This window comes from Chiroxiphia lanceolata, chromosome 4 (genome assembly GCF_009829145.1).
Source record: "Chiroxiphia lanceolata isolate bChiLan1 chromosome 4, bChiLan1.pri, whole genome shotgun sequence".
NCBI lineage: Eukaryota > Metazoa > Chordata > Aves > Passeriformes > Pipridae > Chiroxiphia > Chiroxiphia lanceolata.
In genome coordinates, this window is record NC_045640.1 from 31,383,121 (window position 1) to 31,406,139 (window position 23,019).

Below are 23,019 nucleotides of genomic sequence, written 5' to 3' on the forward strand. Positions count from 1 at the left end.
TAGGTTTACATTAGTTCTGATGGCGATAAATGAAAATGTGGCTGGTTTTTCATGCATACTCATTTAAAACTAGGACACAAAATTCATAAAATCATTTTCCTTCTTCATTGCATATATCTACATAGGAAAAAGGTATATGTCAGTTTAAATATGTTTTAAAATTAGTGCAATCTGAGTGTTATTTCCATGTGCTATTACCATGTTTTCCAAAATACACTAATATGTGGAGCTCAGACACCATTAGATTATTGACCTACCCCATGTATGAAAGAAAAAGGGATATTTGACCTAAGAAGGCACATCAGAATTGCAAATAGCAGTTTTGCAGATGAAGGAAAAAAGCCCACTCTTCATCATAAGCAGGAACTGTTAATATTTCCAAATGCAAATTTGCAGTTTATACTACACATCTTTTTTGAGTTATCTCTGAGATTCATTTACCTTAAAACAAAGACTGATAACCTTTTCAGAATATAATATTTGATGGCATTCTAACTGTTTAAAGGGGGAAAGACTTTTAAAATATCCTGTAGCAAAAAAACCCAACTATTTTTCTTAATTTGCTACAGGTAATGGACAACAAGTCTAGGATATACCAATAATAAAATGAAAAAGAAATAATGAAATTTCATCATCTTACTCCACACTTGGGCCCTACTGGATTTTTCACACTAACCAACTACCCCAGGTGAAGTCTTGGAGCAGGCTCAGGCAAGCAGGTATCCAAACTCTGCATGTCTGTGTATTTATGAGAGTAGGGCAGCATATCCTTTCTAATTTGTGCGTGTGTTTGCGGATGCAGATGAATCCTCTGCTTCGTTCAGGGTCTGTAGCTGTTCTACTCCCACATCTGCTATGGCCGTGGAGCTGCGGCCAGGGACACCATTCCCTGTTTAGTTTTATTCACACTGAACTGTGGTCTTGTCTACTACAGTTCAGACTTGTGATCTCTGACAGCCATTGTTTTTCCCCCCTTCAGTCCAGTGTCTTCACCTTGCCTTGCACCTACCTTTGTGGCCTCTCCAGTCATATTTTCTGCTCCCTTCTCAAAGGAAACCCTCAAATTTCAAGAAATGGTTTTTGGCAGCCCAGTGTGGGCATAAACATACACGCTGCAAATGTCAAGCTTATCACGTTCATCTCTAAGCAGTGAAGAGATGCCTCCACCTTCTCAGTGTACTTCACACAGGCATCCATGAAAATTGTCACAGACTATGGAGCCCCAAATGGGAACATAGATACTTCCTCTGTTTTCCACTGTGAAGCAGCTTTTCCTGAGCTACTGGGAGTCTCTTTGCTGTGGCTGGTATGAGTGCAAGTTTGACTTAAAACGTACTCTTGCTGTCTTAGGCCAGCGCTGTTCTGTGCCCGACGTGCACCTGCAGGGTCACCTGTGGCACCACCTGCACAGCCCTCGCTGCCCCGCTCCCCTCTGCCGAGCCAGCTACGGGTGCGAAGGCAGCCAAGAGCTTTGCACCTGTGCAGAGCCACGCGCGGCGAAGGGCGGCTGTCACCGCCGAGCCGCTGCGAGCAGTGACGTTCTACAGGTGCCCCCGAGGTCGAGCGTGTCTAGGGTGCAGCTCTGCTCAGAACATGGGGTTCTCAGCGAAGAAGGCCGGGTGCTCGCGGGATCGGCCCCCTGGGCAGCGCAGTGCCGACGGCCCTTCCAGCAGCGGGAGCCGCGGCAGCGCCGGCCCCTCCCGGCCCCTCCCGGCTCCTCCCCGCCGAGACGCCCGGGGCCCGGCCCCGCGGCCGCGCCCGCCCCTCAGCGCAGCGCCCCGGCCGCTCCCGCCATGCGGGTCTGGGTGCTCTTCAGCCTGCCGCTGCTGCTGCTGCTGCTGCTGCAGGAGGAAGCGCTGCCACACGGTGAGCCCCCGCCCCGCCGCGTCCCCACACCGTGCGAGTCGCCTCGGACTCTCCTTTTTCTTGTCGTCCCCCCGCGCCGACCGTCCCCGGGTCAGGACCGGGAGCCATCTCAGGGGCGGTGGCGGACAGTGGTCCGCCCGGGCTTTCTACCCAAAGTGTGGGTTTGGAGAGAGGCGTTTGCGGCAGCCCCGGCTGTCCCTGCCGCCCGCTCCCTCCAGGATCCGCGTTTAAATCGCGCTTCGGTCCCGTGCGGCGCCGGGGGGGGACAGCCCTGGGCGAGGGACAGTGCTGGATGTCCCTCCAGCACTGATTTGAAAAACAAACACAAAAGGTTTCGTGCACGGTTGCTCGTTTGTAGAGAACACCGAACTTTTCTCATAATCCCGTTTCAGGTTGTGATGAAGTCTTGATGGGGAGAGGCAAGTGCTTGATTGGGAAGGGACATTCACAACGAGTGCTTGACTTACGTAGACGTTAACTAGGCAAAAGAGATGCTGTTTCTTTCTTGAAAAATGTGAATAAACTTCTTAATACTTATCCGGAAGAAACAACAACAGAAAAATTCCATTGTTTTCTACCGCGGAAGGGCTTGGGATCACGGGCTGCCGTAGCCCGTGGAAGGGTTTGTAGAGAAATGGGAGGCAGGCTCTGAGGTGCGCGGGGAAAGACAGAGAACACAAGTTGTTCAGGAGGTCATAAGAAAAAAAAGTCTTGTAAGAACATAAAAAATCCTCCACCCTGGGAGCTGTTAAGCACGGAAAGGGGAGATGTAGAGTCTCCAGCATTTGGGAAAGTTGCAGCTCAACTGGACAAGGCTCAGAGCAGCTGAACAGAGATGGGAAGGGACCTGCAGAAAGCCCTTTCCAGCCCAGTTTTTCTCATGACTACGTGCTAAGGAATTGCACTCTGGACCAGAGTGCTGGACCAGAATTTCTACTGAAAGATCTCGTCTAGGGGTGTGCACCACCACATCAAAAAAACTGTTTTCTGTTTGAGAAATAGACAATAAAAACGCAGAATAAGAATGAACTTGAACTTGGTAAAAGATTTCCCAAGTCTGTTTTCCTCAGTTTATATTGAGGTTTGACTGGGTGCTTCACTCTGTCAGAAAGTAAACTAGCACATATAATAACAGTTTTTTGTCAAAAGGTAGAGGTCCTAAACTAGACATTGTAACTTCAAAATAACTGTTCTGTTACATTAGTTGTGACCACAAATACACTTTCTTCCCTCTTATCCTAGTCTTGGTGTTTAGGAATTAGACTTTATGGTAGCTTTACACTTGGTTTTGGAAGAATTTATCAGTCTTAATGAGAGTTTTTTGATCTCTGATGGTGCCAAGGTGTAGCATGGGACCTGCCTTGTGGAATAGGTGTGTCTAGTGGACAATGAACACAGTCTCTTTGTACTTGTGGGAGACCTTGCTCACTCTCTGCCTCTGAAGTTCTCTGGGTGGACACTTGAAGATCAGGGGCCAGTGCAATATGTGTGTGGATATAGGTGATGTCTCAAATGAAAAATGGATGCTCTTTAGGATTATATAACTAATACCCATTTTGGAATTGTTATGTGTAACATTTGTGAGAACAAGGGGCAGACAAACATTAAAGGATAGAATGGGACAATGCTGTGAACCAGGAGCAAAAGTGCCACATGGTGTATTTCTGTGAGTTACCAGTGCTTAGTCTCCTACTCTGGTATGAGGGGTTAGTAGGGACCCTGAATGTACTGTTGCAGAGGAAACTAGTACAGCACCTCTTAGAACTGACAGGAGCCAATCAGAGGTAGAAGCGAGGCATTTTCTCAATATTTTTCTAAGTCTTAATTTCATTATCTTTTTTAGTAAGAAGTGTTGTTGCTGGATTAAAATGGTGAGGGCTCTGTGCATCAATCTAGTGAAATGGTAAAATATCCCAAAATGGCATATTCATGTACTTGCATAAATGAGATAGTTGAGTTTGTTCCCTTTCTTGGGAAAATCTTGCAGATTGGGCAAGGAAATGGAGGAATCTTGGTGGTGGTTTCTGTGTTCTTGGAGGGATTTGATTGTGTGTCCTCTCTATCTTAGGTGATACTGTAGCAGTTAATTTAGTTATCTGGCATACAGATACTTAATTGAGTGATGACAGAAGGCAGGATTGTGAGGTGCAGAAGTGGTGGTGTCAGTAGATATCTGGGCAGGCTTATAAGGGAGTGTTGTGGAGGAGCCTCGCCACAGCTTGCTTGGAAACTCACCTCCGTGGGAGGTGCAGCAGAGAACTAGGTTTTCTGTGTAGAAAGATAAAAGCTCCTCTGATGGTGTTTCCTGAAACGCCCCTGCAGGGCATTTCTTGCAGGGAAATACAAGGTCAGACAGACAAGGATCTCACTGTGCAGCTGGGAGTGTGGTATGGCAGGAAAGTGTTCAGTCTCACTGGTAACTACAGAAGCACGGAACAGAGGAAGCTTGTGTGGAGAGAAAAAACTTCATCAAAACAAATCAAAACCAGGCTTCTGGCACTCAAAATTGAAAAGCTTTCGTAGGGGCGTCTTTAGCAGTTTCTTAAAGGCAGAGTATCAGATGTGGCACAGCACACAGTGTGGGATGAAGCATTTCTTTGGGGTGAGGTTGCAAGATCCATGTGCCTTTGAAATAGTGTCAGGACTGAGGTTGGCAGAAAGTAGTGGAAATGGCAAAGAGTAGTTTGAACAAATAGTCCTGTATCAATAGGGTTTGATGGGGGAAAAAAAAGGAAAAAAGATGGCTGAACCAGAGCTTGTGTTCTTCTACAGACAAAATTGGAAAGTTCAACAAGGAACTGGAATGTCCAGTTTGAAATGGGAATGCTCATCCAAAAGGCTTATCAGGCCTGTTGGTGGGACCTTCTAGTACTAGGGCACAATGCTGTCATGGAATTCCACTAAGATGGAATAACTCAACCCAAAGGAGAAGTGTTGAAGAAATATTTAGTGTTAAGTCTGATTCCTGGTGGGTTTTGTCAATAAAAGTCATCTGGACTGAAATGCCAGTCCTGTGGAGAACAAACAATGTGATAACTGACCACCCAATGTGTAATGATGCCTCTGTTAAGGAAAATCAGAGGGTCAGCAAGGACTGGATAGAAAAGCAAAGGAAAGAATTACTTTCCCTAATGTAGTTTGGATCACACACGTCGGGGTGTGATGCAGAGTGCAATTGTTTAGATGCCACAAATGATGATGACTTAGAGCTGCTACTTGAAGAGGCCCTGAGAAAAGCAGCAGTTCTTGAGTTGATCCGGAGTAGTATTCAGGTAATTGGATTCAGATGTTACTGTAGAGCAGCCAGACTGTAGTTTTAATATTCTTGCAGGAATAATAAAAGCCAAAGAAATGACTGATGCATTTAATTTTGGAAGGGGGAATTACATAAGACGAGAAGGCTCCTGAACTCACATATGGGTTAAATATAAAAACCAGAATAAAGCAGATGAAAAGAGTTTGAGAAACAGCTTACAAAAGGGATAAACCCAGCCGTAAATCCTTTTCTTCTTCTGAGGCACTGGGGTGGGGTATAGAGAGGTGGCCACAGAATTTGTAGGGCTGGTAGGAATGGGGAATAAGAAAGAACACCTGTAGAAAGTAAAACTTAAAAACTTAATTATTTGTGTGCACCGATGTTCACTATGGAGGTGCTTAGGAAGGTTTCAATGGAAAATGGTGACATGATAAGCATAGCAGAAACTTTCAGTGCAGTATCCTACCAAGCACTGTAATTACAGACTCTGAGACAGAATCCTTCTCTATGGTGAGAATCATTAGAGGTGTCTCATTAATATGCCAAAAGAATCAGGTTTAGAGAAAATCAGCAACATAAACAGTGTTTGAGTGCCATGATTTTATGATATACTCAGTTTTGAAAGACTGTGCAGTGAAAATTGTACTTGAAATTTTGTGTTGATTGATGCTAAGTAACACAAATGATTCTAATTTCATATACACATTGATGGGTTTCTACTTAGGTATTTCTAACAAATAATTCCTACTTAGGACAGTGTAACTGAAGTTACACTTGATTATTCTAGAGAAAGTCAGCTCCTAATATTTCTCATCTTGAAAATTAATGAGCTGTTTATACAGGAAGGAAGACACTATTAGTATGTACAACTGTGTGTTGACTGTGTCTTGAACCTGATGTACAGTCTGCTTTTGTGTTCTTTCTGTTATGCAAATGTGGTGTAACTGAACTGTTGTAAGATGAATATCCTTTACGAGGAATAGTTAAATAGAGTAGGACATGTAAGTCTGGAAAGGATATGTTTCAAAAACACTCAAGTTTTGTAAAAGTGCAAGTGCCTCAGAGAATGTTGTTGGAGAAACAACGGATATTTAGTCATTTAATACAAAAACTAGGAGGCATCTAATATTTATGTTTAGTTTGTGATTTTGAAAATTGACCAGACAAATCAATGAAGGAAAACATCCAAGGACAATCAAATACAAAAATACAAAATAATAATAACAGCCAAGGACAATAAAATGATGACTACTGTGGTTCACAGACCCCTTGACATAAGGGTTCTTGGAAGCTTGGGAGATTAGTATCAAAGGTGAGAGATGGTTGCCCTGTTCCCTGGTTGGCATCTGACACTAGGTGGTGTCAGTGCAAATAATTTTACCTGACCCACTGCAGCCTTTCTAATGTAATGCAGGAAAGAAGTGCCGGAATGGGAATGTCCTGGACTTTAAATTTGTGCTTGCAAGGCTCTGTGCCATTTGAAAGAGACGTGTTCTATATCAGCCTGGATTTAGAAGGCTGAAGCAGTGCAAGGTGTCCAACTGGGGTTTCAGGAATGTCACAGGAGCCAACAGTGGCAGTAGTCTGGAAGTCCTGCTGCTCGTACTGGCAGCCAGTACCATTTTAATTCGTGCTAACTGAGTATATACTGCAGGGCTGGTTTTAATTCCAGATTTGTACAATAAAATTTGTACAATTGATTTGTACAATAAAATACCTGAGCATTTCCATGTGGAAAACAAGAATTAGCTGTCAGGTGCAGTTAGTGGAGTTTCTGGTGTCTGGGGACACCAGAGTTTTAGGCTTATCTTGCAAAAGAGCTGTGCTTCCTGATGTCACTTAAAGTGGGGATAATTTGGGTTTTATTGAATTATTTATTTATTTTTAAATTTGAGCCACCTCACTTTTTCTTTGTTTCCTTTGTTTCTAAAGGCAGCTGGGCATCCCTATTGTATCTTGGAGGTAACGAAATCTCTTACTGTTTGTATCTAAGTTCTATTTTCAGCTGCACTGTCAAAATAAATGGCTGTTACGGAGAAGTGATGACTTAAATACTACCTTCAAGTGACTCTAGTGTCGTTTGCATTTCACAGTACTTACTGTAAAAGAAGAAAACTGCATCACTAACAGTATTTTATAAATTGTCACGAAGTTCCATCCTTGCCAGTTTTTCTTCATGTGTCCCCTATGGTAGCATGGTGTGTGAAAAGGCAATGCAGAATTGACGGGTGTGTGACATGAAAGACAGAGAGCTTGTGTAGCCTTGTGTACAGCATGGCAGTGCCATGGGGTAGAAATGACAGAAGTAAATGGAGGTAGAAATGCTGTATTTCTTTCCCTTACCACTTGTGAAGTTTTCATACCTTACATATTTGTCTGTTTATGTAACTATATGTATAGATTTTCCACATGTTGTTGAAAGCTCTTTTTTTTCCCCAGGAAAATGGGTCATGGCAGAGACTTCAAAAACGCATGGAAATAAACTCTTACTAAGTTTTATGAATCATTTCTAGGAAGAACAAAACTTCAGTTATTCTCTGTGATAATAAGAAAGATCTTTTTTTGCAAAAAGACTATATAACTTTTTTCTAATCGGTAACATTGTCTTCTTTTCTTTATTTTACAAGTTATTGGACAGCCTGCGAAGAGTAAGCGTCCAAAAGAACACGGGGAAAACAAGGTTTTTAACAAAAAAGTAAAACCCAAAACTCCCAAAATGAAGGAGAGGGAATCTGCTGACTCCTCTTTGAAGTCCCAGTCCATACTGACACAGGTGATGGATAAAGGTCGTATCCAGAAACTGGCTGCCACTTTAAGCCTGTCTGCAGGACAAAGCATAGAACTGCGATGTAAGGGGAGTAATGTTACTTGGAACTACCCTTCATATTTAGACACCTTTAAAGACTCCAGACTCAGGTAAGCTATTTTTCTTTTTTTGGAGGAAAAAAAAACATCCAGAACTTTTCCCTACGAGTTTCAGCACCGTTGGGGTTTTGTTTGATTACATTTTTACAGTTAAGATGTTCTATCTAATGGTTTTTAATGTCAACGAAAAAGGATGAGCAGCTTTTAGTTGTCACTAATTACTGCCCTGTGATTTGCACTGTGGAGTAGTCTTGCAGCACGTTAACTGTATTTCCTTCAGATGAGTCTAAAATAAAGATGGTGTTCAGCAGGACACAGAGACAACAGGGAACCAAGTTAGGGTTGATCTGAAGTAAAACTCTCAAAATGTGTGAGAATATCAGGTGCTCACTACCAGCCTACTCTGTTGCTCTGCAGAGACTTGCTCCTGGTAGGCTGTAATGGTTGCTAGTGTGGCTACCACCTGAGACACTTAGATTAATTTCCTGAGGAGACTCAAATCCACCCTCCCTTAACTAGCAAAAAATACACCAGCCTCCATGCTAAGAAGAAAGTGAGAGGTAGTCATTACTTCTTCAGTCAAAGTTGCCTTTGTGTGGAAAAGGAAATTGCAGGGTTTGTGGTGTGGCAGAGTTTAATGCTGAATATAGTCACCTTGAGTTTAGTAAAGCTTTTTATTTCATCTAGTGACATCATAATGAAAACCACATAAGTAGTTGTTACCACAGGAAGAGGAACTTAGGACTCTTCCTTTCTCTGCCCCACCAGCTGAGTGTCATGTTGCTCTAAACATCTTTTCTAAAACCCCCTATATTTGTGTGCCTTCCCAATTTTTGAGGATAGTACACATAGCTAAATGTAGATTAAATGTAATAATTTTGTTCTGTATTTGAGAGAAGAGGGGCATATAAGGAGCTTAAGGATATCTTCCACAGGCATTTTTTTGCCTTGAGTTGTGTTTGTTTTCACTGGTTTTTTTTATGGAGATTTACCTGAGGAGACAGTGAAGCACTGTGAATGATACCATAAGAAAGAGCTGCAAGGAGCTTTTTTTGGATTATTCGGTGAGAGACACAGTTATAAGCAAAGGTATCAGCTGCTATTGTCCTTTTATTCCTTAATTGAGTACAAGTGTGTATGTTCTCTGTAAAGAACTCAGGTTATCTAGATCTCAGTGATGCATTTCACTTATTTACTGATGTGATGCTACCTTTAAATCATTCCCAGTTAATTAATTTTTCAGATATATGCTTCTCCTTTTCACTTCTGTTTTTGAAGTGGAGTGTTGAAGAGTTAGACGCTGTGATCTCTAGGATATCCTCCTGAGATTCATGAAGCAGTTCTTCTCTGTGCATTTATTTGCTTGTCCTTTGCTGTAGAGCTCAAGAACTACCCTGGCTGAGTGCAAGGCTTCTGTCACAGCAGCAAGCCTGTTCCTGCTGCGGGGTTATCACAGCAATACCTCTCAAAGGATCTTGTGGCCAATTTAAACTACTACTGCTTATTCTTTGGCAAGAAATGCTGTTCTGTCTGGATTTATTTCAGTAGGTGGCGTTTATCAGCCGCAGTACAGACCCGGCCTCCCAGCAAGCCAGAGCTGTATGTGCAAATCAACAGGGAGCGTGTGTGTACTTGGTGGTTGTCGTTCCCAAGTGTATCTTATGTTTTGTGCACTTGCAAATAAGTTGGTGGCATGGTTTGGTTCTGTAGACCTCCAGGTCATGTTATCTGGGTATCAGCATCTGGCATCGAAGAAGGCGGGGCACATATTCAGATTATTTGGAGAGGAATCTGAATGTTTCTTCATTATTTATTTGACTGTCTGTTCCTCTCCTGCAAAATTAAGTGTTTCAATTGATGCACATGGAAGAAAGTGCAAGAATTTAAGATAACTTAGGGAAAAACAAAGATACGTATTTCCTGATTGTGCAATTTTCTGTTTTTCAGTTTGAAGTAGTTTGCGATTCTGTTGCCTCAGCAATTTATCTTTCTGCTCTCACTCAAGTTTACAGTATTTGTAATATTTTAGCCGTACAACAAAAGTTAATAACGTCACACAAAATAAATGCTATAAAATATTTTGGCTGGATGGATATGACTTGGTTAAGTATTTCTTTTCTTTTAGGGTTATTTAAGGCATATATTGAAAAATGATGATCATTGCTTTAAAAATTATTTTGAATTTCAAGTTGTTGAAGCAGTAAGGCTGTGTTAGACTGAATCAACAATTTTGAATGCAAGTGGAAGATCCTAAAATTAACTAGAGAAATTGAAAACATGGATTAGTAGCAGATTTAAGAGTCACAGAATAGTAATAATTTATGGAGACATTGACCACATAATCCTATGCAGTTATATTTGCCATCACAATTTTATCAGGACTTTGGTAATTATCTCAAGTTCTTTGCTTTGTGGTGCTCATAGATGCATATGAAACAAAGTCTGCTTTATAGAATGTGAAATTTGAAATTTATGTTCCGTGGTTTTAGAAAGCATTGATTTAACTGGAAATACCGTAGGGGTACCTGTTATTTAGTTAGCTCAGTTGGCAGTGTTTGTAAGTTAGCTGGCAGCAGAAAAGCTTAACAATTACTATCATCTTTGAAAGGGAGTTTAGATCTTCCTCATGGCATATGCAAGACCATGCACCAACCACCAACTGCAACAGGTAAATTTTAAAATGTTATTAATATATTACCTCCATTATTTTAAAACAAAATTATGAATGTAGGACAAAGGGGGGAAATCAGAAAAATAATTATCAAATAACCTACAGCAAAAATTGGTTAATCATCTAGATAGGTGTATGTCCAGTATCTTCTAACATTTTTTGAGTACTTAAATACCAAGTATAAGGTAATCCCTTCGTTACCAGTTAGTGAGTGAGGTGTGGGGTGAAGCCCAAGCTAATTAAGTGGGCTGGGCTTTTTTACCTTGGATTACCATGCAGATCTTGCTGGAGGTGGGGCACCAGGGCAAACCAGAATTGATGGCAGCAGCAAGGCAAAGTGATAGGGTTATGAGGAGGTAATGGAAAATGAAGAAAGAGCAGCTTGGCGTGCCGGATGAAAAATGAGGAAGAGTGACAATGGTGATGAGATCCATGCAATTGCTGGGGACTGATGACTACAATTCTTTCATTCATTTGTACATCCCTATAGCAACAGATACTCAGGCACCCAGTTCCTGTTTTTTCTTTAAATAGTAGGACAGATGTACAAATTCAACTGAATTGGCATTTTGGTTTGCAACTAGTTAAATTTAGCATCCATGAAATATGTTTCCTATAGGTGGTTGCAAAAATAAGTAGAGATAAAAGCCAAATGTTTTGCCTCCATCCCATGCTTACCACATTTTTAACTTAACCATATAGTAAGGAGAATACAGCAACCTGGAAGGCAATATGCCTTTTCTAAGAAGGAAGAATATAATGAAAGAAGCCATTTCTGTAGTATTAGTGGCTATGCTTTCTTTGAATTTGTCTTTGTAGCTATACTTTACAACCTGGTAAGTAAAATATTTTTGCTTGCTGTACTAGAGTGTCTCAGTTTTTAATAGGTCTGGAGCTGTTAACAGATGCTAAAATTACCATATCCAGGGGAGGGAAAGACGCGGAGTGAAAGGAGGAGGAGGACTCTTTGGCTGTTTCTTGTTGAGACAGAGGAGAAATTCTGCCTTTCCACTATTCTAATTGTAGTAAATAACAGTGCACACTGAAATGATTTACTTAGCTTTAGAGACTGCAGCACGCAATGCAACTCTGGGGAGAAAGCTAGAATCGTGCAAACATGGTGCTTGGGTTAAGGATACACACTAGCTTGCTTCATGACTACCTTACATTACCTGTAATGCTCTCTTGCTTTATATAGCATCAATAGACTTTTTGTCTGAAAATCTTGTGTACTGGCTGAACTGGCCAAAAATATCGGTGGTGTTAATGGTCAAAGGTAGCTCATGCACCTCCAGAATGGAAGGGCTGGAATGCTGTTTTGTGAGACTGTACATAACAAATTAATGACTGTAGGCTCACCCAGAAACTGGATCTACAATGCATGAAAGTGATGACAGAAAAAATAAGGGCAAGCACATTTTCCTTTTCCTATGCTTTATAGCAAAAAGGCAGTCTAACTTTACATAATCTTTGCTCTGCCTGACCTGGAGCATGGGTCTCTCACTTGGTGAAGACCAGCTGTATTTATCAGAGAACTTAATCTGATAAATAAAGTCCCACGAAATGGAACTGCTCTAATGGGGGAAGCTGGGGCAAAGAGCTGGACGTACATCACATGTACATTCGTGTAAGCAGAGTGTGTCTGGACAGGAGAGCTCTCAAAAATACTGAGGAAACTGAATGTTGTAGAGGGCAAAGTTACACTGCTTTCAGTGAATGCAGGCTCCTGCTGGCCTAGTGGGACGTTGGCTGTGCTCATGTGTATAACTGAATTTCATTTTGCTGCTTGTGCTTTGAAGTCTGAAAGCTAGGGTTGGAGTTTTTGTGTAAAACAGTAGGATGTTATGTTCTTCTCCTAGTGAGCGTGTGTTTGAGATAAGCTCTCTTTTGTCAGTATGAATGCAGCTGCTTTAGAGGAGTTTGTTAGATGTTGAGTGATGCTGTGTATACTCTCTTTTTATATCTTTTTTTTAGCTTCTAAACGTGGCATAGTTTTCTGGCAAAGATCTTCTGAGCTTCACATGACTAAAGCTTAATAAGATGAATTTATGGAACAAGATTTTGGACTAGTTTTCTGCTTTCTTTAAACAATATTGGAATGTTTGTGTATACAACATTTTTACTTTGTGATATCTACAGCACAGCAAAGTTTTGGCTTTTGAGTCAGATTTCTTTGCATCTAAAATACTAATGAAATAAAAGTTATTCTGGAAATATTGGTCAGCTGCAGGATTTACCATTTGTAATTTACTTTATATGGCCCGTTTTGTCTGCTTAATATGGTCGTGTCACAAGTTTCAACACTTCCCTCTCAGCTGCCAGGTTTCGTTAGTGCATGTTTGTGGATGACTACCTTGCTAGGCTATTTCCATTGATTACTGGATAGCTCGTTTTCACCTAAGCAGAACACAGTGTACAATAATTAATTAACTCTGACCTTATTTTTCTGTCTGTTGGGATTCTGAGCTATAGTTCAGGGTCTGCATTAACAAAAGGAGGCAAAAATGTTCTGGCATAAAGGTTTCTCTGTAATGTTGACATTTAGTACTCCACACTTGCAAAACATTTTATGCTGATGTAGTCATATAGCCTATGAAATGTGAACTGTGAAACTAAATAATAATAATACAGACTAGGACATGTTTTGGATTTCTCTCTTCTTCCTGTTGGGTATGATATACAGCAGGATCTCTTGCAGAAATAGGAATCTCTCAAAACTTATCCATAAACTCCAGATAATTTATAGTGTAAGTAGCGTATGTATTAAAAATGAAAATGCTACTGCACCATAATTACATGATTACATAATTACATGATTCCAAGCAGTGAAATCAGGCAAGGCCATGTAGGACAAGCACATGACCCTGTAGGAAACATGATTTGTCTGGTTCTTTAGGCAGGCTTCAAAAATGCCCTGTGGTGGATCTGTGTAGTAATGGGGTCTGAAGGCTTTAATGGAAAAGATAATTCTCAGCTCTGTTTGGGATGTGTATTTAGTCTGCTTTTAATTTCTAAGCTTCTGGCCTGACTGGAGGCTGAATGTTGGGTTACATGAACCATTGCCTATGATTGCTGATAGTTGTGCAAACTGCTAGCAGAACACCTGGGGAGTCAGAAATTTCGGGAAGCACATGTAGCTGGAAGTGGTAGCCTCCCTGTTTAAGCAGTTATTCTACCTGCAGTGGAGAGTTAACCAAAACAGAGCATTTAGAGAATACAGTACAGTCAGGCAAGTCTACAGTGCTGCTGTTACTCAGTGATGAGGTGTTTTAGAGGTTAAGAATTTCTTCAAAGCATGCTTATCCCAAAAAGAAATGATTCTGTCTTACAGAATAACTGTCACATTAATAAGAAGAAATAAGAGGATAATAAATATTAACAGAATCCACAGCTGAATGAATATGAGAGCTGTTCAGATTTCATGCAAGCTGTGTATTTGTCTAAATCCAATTTGAAACAATAAAAAGAAGTTAGTTATGAAATGCCTAAAATTGGAAAAATCACTCCTGACTTGCTTAGAAAAGAAATGACCTTGTGACTTGATGTCTTGCAAATGAAATAGGGAACCTTTCATGTTCTGGAAGTACTACCATGAAAGGCAGGTGACTGAAGAGAATGTTTGTTTTTTAAGGGTCAGAGCAGCAGTGGAATGCATCAGTACTGCCACATGGCTATGCTGACAGGGTTTCCTGAGAACTGGTTCTGTTGGGACATTGCTTTTGCTAACCATCAAAAGTCAACACAGCAGACTGCCAACTGTAACACCATCTGTCTGGAAGAAAGAGCCAGGAAAGCAAACCTTGAAATATAAAAAAAGAACAAGATAAGGCTGTAGCTGCTGTATTTCACAGATAGGACCTTTAACCCTTAGAAACATTGGCAGTATCTACATATATATCTACTACATATTTATAAATAGTTCTACAATTAAAAATGTCAGTCTATTGAGAGATATACCTGGAAAATTCAAGAGAAAGAGAAAGAGAAAAAAGCAAATGAAGTCTGAAATAATCAGACTGAATTTTGTGTAGTTACTTGATGGCACTGCCAGAACCCATCCAGCACTTCTCAGGGTTGTGCTCTGAAATAGCTGAGGGGTGATGATGAAACTCCAGTGAGAGGATGCCAGTGAGGTGGCTTAGGGAAGAGGAGCAGGTGGTGCAAAATGACTTACTTGCAGTACAAATCCAAGCTGAGATAGAAGCTCTTAAACAATGATGTTTGTAAGTGGAAACTTGGACCAGTATGTTAAAGATTGGTAAAGCGTTCAGCCTGAAAGCAGGCATAAATCATTAAACAAACTCTTATTAAAGTACTTGCTGTTTATTTCTCATGAATTATCTTTGTTAGATGTATTGAAGCAGTGCTATCGTTAATGGTATTAAAAAAGCACTGAGATGCATGCAGGTTAACTTTTAGCATAAAAAAAAGGCTATATGTGGACAAACAGACATAAAACATACAGTCACAGCCCATTTAAAAAATGGGGACTGAAAAGAATCCAAAAGTTAAGTTACAAGACAAAAACACTTACGAGCTCTTGTGTGTAGTTAAAATCATTAAAACTACTCATGTAAACAGGTCTTGGCTGGAGCAAAAGGGGAAGCTGCAACAGAGCTTTGAAAGGTAGGTCAGTTGCAGAGTAGGAATATAAAATCAAAAGTAGAACTGAGCTGACAGAAATGTATAAGGAGATACATCTGTGCTTGTCTATGCCTTTTGTTTTTATTTCTCTGCAGTATAAAGCAGCTTGAAAGGTATGGTCAGCTGATCCTTGCAAACTCCACTGCAGCCGACACAGGTGAATACAGCTGCTGGCTTCAGCTGTGCAATGATAACAAATGTAGGAAGGATGAGACTAAAACAGGCTCAACGTACATCTTTTTCACAGGTAATTAACTCCTGAGGGATTATTAGTGAAAGTATATTTGCTAGTAAGACAGAAATAAAGCTACATCAGCGATTTCACTGTCAAGATTTTACTTCCGCTATGTTCATCTTTTTTTAGTGGATGTTAAGGAAGACAGCAAGAATATACTTGCTTAGTATGATTTATTGGGTCCATTTTCCCTGTGGATTATGCAAAACATATACTCAAAGTAATGCATAATGCAATGCAAAGCAAAAACCTTTGAAAATAGTAAGAGACTTTCAGAGGAGCTTCTATCAAATGAATATAAAAATGTTTAACTTTTGAAAATGGGTCTCAATAAAGAAAATAAATCTGTGCAGAAGATTCATTTTGTCATGGCATTCAGATGACTCCTGCCCTGCCACTTTTTTCCAGTTACCTGCACTGGCTTAAAAGTCTTGACCTCACTGACCTTGGTAAGGCCACAACTTCTCCCAGGAGTCTATATAGCACATTGAGAGACAAAACACTAAGTACATGTGTTGTCCCACAGAGCTTGTGCACAGTTTACTGCTACTTGATACAACAGAGCTGAAATCAAATTGTGAATTTGATCTTCTTATGGAAATCATTTTGGATGTAAAACAACCTTCAATCCCAAGTAGAACCAAAGTATTGTTGGATAGAAAACATTTTAGTACAAAATGTTAAGATAGGATTGTTTGCCATACATTTTAGACCATGACACTGTGCAGAATTATCAGAACTGCTTAATGTTTTTGGGATATATTCCTGTAGAAATTTTGGAATAAATTTTTCAGTCAAGTTACTATATAAATGCTCATGCTAGAAAGAAATTTCATCTTTATATTTCTAAGAAGCATGCAAATTATGGAAATACTCCTTAACTGTCATTCTAAAAGCACTGAATATTTAATCTACTCAGAGCAATAAGTCAAACAGTTTGCCTAAAAGCATACATATAAAAAGACTGTAGCTCCAAAGAGTATCTTTTCCTAGTAGTCCTTATCTTGCCAGGGGTGATGGGATCCAGATAAGTATTTGCAAACTTATTAGAAGGAATTCCAAAGCTTTTCTTAAGATTAAAAAAGTCTGAAGATATAGTAAGGAATACTTTGTTTTTCTTTTTGGTTTAATGTTTTTATTGCAAGCTGTGATTTTTCCTTTTGTGGGTGCATATTAAAAATTAAGCCAAAAAGATTTGCTTTAAATGTTGCTCATAGCTATTTTCTCTTGTTGCATGTACTTTGTTTTCTTTCTGTTATACCAAGAGGTAAATATTTTTTTAACTATATCAACTCTACTGCACAGACAAAGAGGAACTTTTTGTACCTACTCCCAGTTATTTTGAGATTGTCTACCTGAACCCAGATAAACCTGCAGTCATCCCATGCCGTGTTACTACTCCTTCAGCAAAAGTAACTCTACACAGGGAATTTCCAGCAGAAGAAATTGAAACAGATGGAACTGATCTCATTTATGATGCAAAAAAGGGTTTTGTCTACCAGCACCCTACTTCTGATCATAAGGGCATTGTCTACTGCAAAGCAGAGTCACAGGGAGCACCTCAGATTTCCATCAAATATCACCTACTGTATGTGGAAGGTAAAGTGCAGTTTTCTATATGCTTAAACTGACTCTTTTGCTGACATGGCTAAGAAAACAATTAAAAAAAAGTAAAATAAGTAATGTAATCAGATTTTTAACATCTCGAACAAAAGTATATGCGATAAAACATTGTAGGTTTAAATTCCAGCGATTTCCCAGTGCAGTTGCAGGTATAAAACACCTGTTGCATTAAGCAGAGTCAGAAATTGAGTCTCAGTTTTGCCAGTGTATTTAACTTTAGAAGCCAGTTTTCTTTTTCCAAGCACTGTCTTTCTCTCAGTTCCCAAGGGCCCACCCTCAGCCACAATTGCGGTGTCATCCAACAGAGCTGAACTCGGTGACAGTGTTCAGGTGATCTGCACAGTCCTTGGGGAACCAGATGCAGATGTGAACTTCAGCTGGCAGTACCCAGGGCGAGAGGTAAGAGATGCATGCCCTGCTTGAAATGGTTTGTTCTTCATAAAGGCAAGACTTTGCATGCAGTCAGCATCTAGATTTGGAGTAAAAATTCTTTCAGGTTGTGGTGTCTGCCTCTTGCATAAAAGCTGAGGCGTGCTTGGCAGGAGGAGGCAGCATATCCCTTTTGAACTTCAGCCCGTCTTTCCCTGCGAATCTAGGAGCAGCACAGGGATGAAGATGGAGGGCATGTTAGCAAAAATCGAGCTCAGCAAAGCTCACTCCTCCCTCAGGTTTCCATTCCAGAGACACTTGGCCTCTGGCAGCATTTCCAAAGAAAGCCTCAGACAGGGTCAAAGCCAGCTAGCGTCAGGAGGCTGTTCTAGGGCAAGCCACAAAGCCTCACTGATGCCTCTGCATTTGATATCCCTTCCTTCTCTGTGGCTGGGGCACATGAATCATCCCAGCACAGAATTTTTAAGCTTAATTGTTGCCCGCATCCAGAAACAGAATCTCCTTCTGCTCAGCCTCATCTGAAAGACTCCACTGGAAACACAGAGTGAATCTGACGTCTCTTTTCTTGCAATAAGATGTATCTGACTAGCAACACTGATGGTCCACTTTCTTCTCCCTCTAACCACCCCAACCCAGTAGGGGCTTGATTCTTTATCAGCCTCATCCGTCCTGCTGTTTATCCTAAACAGGCTAGGAGCAAAGAAAGGACTGCTGGAAGATGGAACCCTTCGCCATGGGAAAGGGATCCTCTATGACCAAAGGGCTGGCATTGTGTTCCATTTGCCAGCCCTCTTGGTTCTGGGTTGTTAAAGGACAATGCAGAGCTTGATAGTAAGGTACTTTGTCTCTCGATGCAGCATAGAAGTAAGTATTTTAACAGCAGAGACAATGGTTTAAGTGAGTGATTGGAGTTCAGTGTTTACTAGGCTTGAGGAAATCCAAATCTAAGACTCCAGAAGTTTGCAGTAGCCATTAAGATAGAGGCTGTAGTGCTCTACTGTCATGGTAAGGTCTGTGCCTCTGCAGGGGGAAAACCAGAGAGCAAATGAGCACGAAAGGGATTTGAACTGCTGGTGAGGGCATTGGGCATGTAGAACCAGGTCCTTGCTTAGATGTTAATTTGTTCTTTCACTTTTCCCTCTCCTCCTCCACCCATCTTTCCCCCCCAACCCCGACCCCATGATGCTTGTCCTACATTTTCCTACCAAGACTGTTGAAGTGTGAGAGTTTGTGAGCAATTGCCAACTTCTCCTTCCTGCCCTGTCCAAGCTGTAGGTGATCTAAAGAGTAAATACTGGATAGAGCATTGGAAGAGTTTGGCAGAATTCCTGTTTCTGGTGTCCATTTGAATTTAGGAAGGAAAGGAGCAGATGTCAAAATGAGCAGAGAAACTTGCATCTGTCTGTGAAGTAAAAAGCAAAATGTTAAAGGAAAACAGAAGTGCTTCAAAGTTTGGGGAGCTGCAGAGCAATGGTGTTTTTTTGGTTAAAGGCCTGATGTCTTTGGTTAAAGGCCCAATGAATCACTTTGAGGGGGATGCATCAACAAATGGCAGCGTTCTCTATCCTTCAAGGTGATGCTTTAACTCTGACAGTTGTATAACGATTGACTCTGTTGGGTGGGGAAGAGAAGAAGTGCCTGTGCTTGGTCACATTATCTTTGTTGATTGATATGGGTTTCCATTTTTTTGTCTTGTGGGGTCTTTTTTGTTTTTTTTGTATTCAGCTTCCCTTGATATCTGTTTAATGAACTGTAGTAACTGTCTATACAAACCCCATCATTTTGTCTTTTGTAACTAACTATAACTACAAAGAACAATTGAAGGAATTAAAATCCTAGACTCAGCCTGGCCTTCCAAAACTCTGTATCTCCTTAGTGTCCACCCCTTGCTACTTCTGTATCTTTTACAGCCTGATGGCTGCCCCAAGCGTTGTTGCTGGCTGTTCTTGGCCCAGGTGCTCCCAGTGGTCTTACAGCTCCTGATGCACACTGGCATGTGCACTACACCTTTATGCCTCTGTAGCGCTGATGGAATATAAACAGCTAAACACATGCAAATGAACTCCCTTGTTTGCTGTGGATACTGCAGCTGCACTGCAGGGCACATGCACTATCAGCAGAGGACTACACCCTCTCACTGCACCTACCTACTGGGGTGAGAGAGAGACTTTGGCCTGTATCTGCCCTGGAAAGGGCTGATGTGCTTATTATCCACTGGAGTAAACAGTCTCAGCTCCAGCTGTGCCTAAGGACAGGGAGGGAAGAGTTGTGTTGGATGTCTGCCCCGGCAAAGTGATCAAGTAAATGTCAGAGTAGAAGCACTATATGCTTGTTGGGAGAGAAAGTATTCACATTCTGCAAAGAAAAAAGGTGGGGGTGGAGGGAGAAGATAGAGGATCATCAGTGATGCTGGCCAGACAGACCTTCTTTTATGCAAGAAAAAGGACTGACAAGGTTCTAAGATTAATTGGATGATTTTTCATTCATGCTGCTGCTTTCAGTGCAGGAAGCTCAGTGATAGTTTTGTTCACCACCACTACCCCACCCAGCAACTGGGCTGTCACCTACTGCTTGATTCCTGAGCAGAAGCAGCACTTTAATCCATGCTTGTTCCCAGGTGCATTGCATTAGGGAGACCATCATTTCATCTCCGTATTCACTAACCTCTCCCTCTTTTTTTTTCCCCACTCAGTTATTTTTTGTTCTTATTTTTCCCTCAGTTTTTCCACCTCTGACAATTGCACTTGCTCATTCACCTGCTGTAAATGCATACAGATCCACTCCTTAATCTGATTCCATGAAACAGGTTTAAAAAGCAGAAGGCAATAAGTATGAGAAAAACTGGGCTAGCAAGAGCCCAACCAGGCAAACAGTATCCACTTTACATGGCCTTTACCTTCACTTTCAGTAGGGTCAAGGAAGTTCTACTTACTATGTTTAGAGAACTAACTTAGGCTTGAATTAAGTGTGCAGCAGTACGGGATTGTAGGTAGCACTTGATTTTCAGGCTGGGAACTGAAAGCAGTGCTCTGCTAAGTGGCTGGATTACTTTTAAAGGGTTAAGAATTTCTATATGAGATTTACAGCTACCAAGATTTTTTTTTTAAAGCTGGTAATGCCTGCCACTTCTAGGCATTGCCTGACTCCACTGTGACTCATCCCTAAGCTTCAAAAAGACTAGCAGCTGCCTTTGTATGGTCATTTTGCAAGCATGATATTGTAGCTTTGGCTCTAGATACATGAATAACTTACCTTTTTGCTTCTATTATCTTGAGCCTTGTAGCATTCATATTGGTAAATGGTTAATCCATCTATTTTACGAAGCAAGAGGAGATGGTTTCCAAGCAGAAACCTCTCTCTTAGTTTTATCCCACTTACTGATATAGCAGAAGCCAGTGTACTTAAAGCTGTTGACGAGCAGCTGATGGATTTTGGAAGGAAAGAGACTGCTATAGTCTATCTTTGGGCCAGTTTCTCTTATCCAGTCCTTCGTGGCCTTCTGAGGTGCCACGGAGTGTGACCTCATAAACAGCCCATCAGAGAATTTTCTTATAAAAGGGAGGGTAAAGAAAAAGCCTGTTATAACAAAAAAGTCAAAAAGCATCTTTCTATCCAAACATTGATTTTTGTGTTTTGGCTTTGAAGTTACATACACATTTGGAAACCAGAACGTAAGGATTAATTTAGAAGTGTTCAGGAATGTTACTATTTGTTGTATGTTATCTAATACAGGGTTTTTAAAACTAGAGGAGGAATTAGTTTCCAACATGTGCTTGGTCAACTAACTTATGCCACTGCTGCCTTCTTTTTGAGACACTGAAAGTCTGAAAATGAGCTCACACATCCATCCTGACATGTCCCCCAAGCTACCTGATCAGGTACCCAAATGCAGCCTTAGTAAGTGGCCTAAAACTGAGCTCACTCAGAGGCTCCAGGCAGAACTTTGTCAGCCCATCGCTGATCTAAAGATACACAGTACTTGGGCTTAGAGTGGAAGAGCCATTGTATTACCTTTATTTGGCATAACTTATTGGTACATCAGTATTTAATGCAGGAATGTTGCTGCAACTGCCAGACCTTCAGTTTCCTCACTTAGGGCTGACTTAGATATAGGCTCCTACCATCCAGCCTCTTGCATCAGGGTTTGATGGGGTGGTGTTGCTAAGTACACTTTGGAGAATCACGTGTTTTGTGTGGGTGGGTTGTTGGGGTTTTTTTCTTTTTTTTCTCTTTTAAACAGTCTGAGAGGCCTGTGATTATCCAAAACTTCTGGAGATTGATAAACAGAGGAGCTGGACATACTACAAGAATCTCAAAGAGTGTTCTTCTTGTTGAGGATTTTGAAGCCAAAGATGCTGGAAACTACATCTGTATAGCTCAGAACCTACAAGGAGAAACAACAGTAGCTACTAAAATTGAACTAAATTGATAGGAAAGACTTCTGGACCTGGACTGAACTGTATGTTATTTGACATTATAGCCATTAATTTTCTTCATGAATGTTTAAATGAAGCTTCTCTCTCACTGTTTCTTTTTATATGTCAACGCATTCCGTATTCACTAGCTTGACAGGCCACAACAGAGTTCACTGTGCCCAGCAGTAGTTAGTTGTGAGTTAATGAAACTACTATGAAGCATTGAAGTTTAAGCCTGAACACGCATAGGGCGTGTAGTATTTAGGAATGGGTGCTCTTGGGCTTTCCTTTATATATGGGCTTTTCCCTCAGACTCTTGCATAAGGTCAGCCTGCTGTGTGGTGTGTGCAATTTTAATAATGAGAGTACTGTACGTGTTTAAAACAACAACAAAAAAACAAGCAAAAAAACCCCTTGATACAAAATTAACCAATAGCAGATGTTTATTTTGCAAGAAAAATTAAATTTCTGAACATTATAAAAACATAAATATGTGTGTGTGCTCATTTCATATATGTGTAAAGACATAAACACACAAAAATTTCACTCCTGGTAAAGTTAAATATCCTCTAGCACCTAGATCAGTATCTCAAGAGACCTGTAAGCAGTCAGGTGTGCTGTATTTTCCTTATGGTGTTGCATTCTTACAACCTTAAAATACGTAGCTTACTTAGTAGTTCACTCCTCAACAGATGTAGAGCATTATGCTTAGTAACTTATGTAGTAAATTATGGTTGCTAAAGGTAAAACTTGCATTTATACATATATATTATCATTTACAGAAAAAAAAAAAAGCAAATGTAACATTAGAATAATGTTCAATTATACAGCAGAATTTCTTCTTAGGTTCATAAGTTCAACTTGATTGTATTGATTTACTTAGGAGAAAAGGAAAGATGTTTCATTTACACAGAATTATACCCGGAGAAATAAGCCACTGGGTTTAGCAACTAATGCAAGGAAAGAGACATGCCAGAGGAAGAGTTAAGAACCTGGTAACAACATTTTTGGATATTTTGGCAATGCTTTTTCTTCCTAGCCTCGAGCACCAAAT

At 40.7% G+C, this 23,019-nt stretch overlaps 1 protein-coding gene across 1 annotated transcript; it reads left to right on the plus strand.

The window, feature by feature from the left end:
• The first annotated feature begins 1,765 nt into the window (after nt 1–1,765).
• PDGFRL (platelet derived growth factor receptor like) lies at nt 1,766–22,455 on the plus strand. Its single transcript, XM_032686992.1, has 6 exons — nt 1,766–1,866; nt 7,750–8,038; nt 15,398–15,549; nt 16,843–17,136; nt 17,420–17,559; nt 21,791–22,455. The coding sequence occupies exons 1-6, from the start codon at nt 1,794–1,796 to the stop codon at nt 21,977–21,979; spliced, it is 1,137 nt and encodes a 378-aa protein (XP_032542883.1). The 5' UTR covers nt 1,766–1,793; the 3' UTR covers nt 21,980–22,455.
• Nucleotides 22,456–23,019: the final 564 nt, after the last annotated feature.

Coding starts and splice junctions, on each gene's coding strand:
- PDGFRL (XM_032686992.1), top strand. CDS start 1,794: ATGCGGGTCTGGGTGCTCTTCAGCCTGCCGCTGCTGCTGCTGCTGCTG. Junction 1,867..7,749: donor GGAGGAAGCGCTGCCACACG/GTGAGCCCCCGC, acceptor TTATTTTACAAG/TTATTGGACAGCCTGCGAAG. Junction 8,039..15,397: donor TTTAAAGACTCCAGACTCAG/GTAAGCTATTTT, acceptor ATTTCTCTGCAG/TATAAAGCAGCTTGAAAGGT.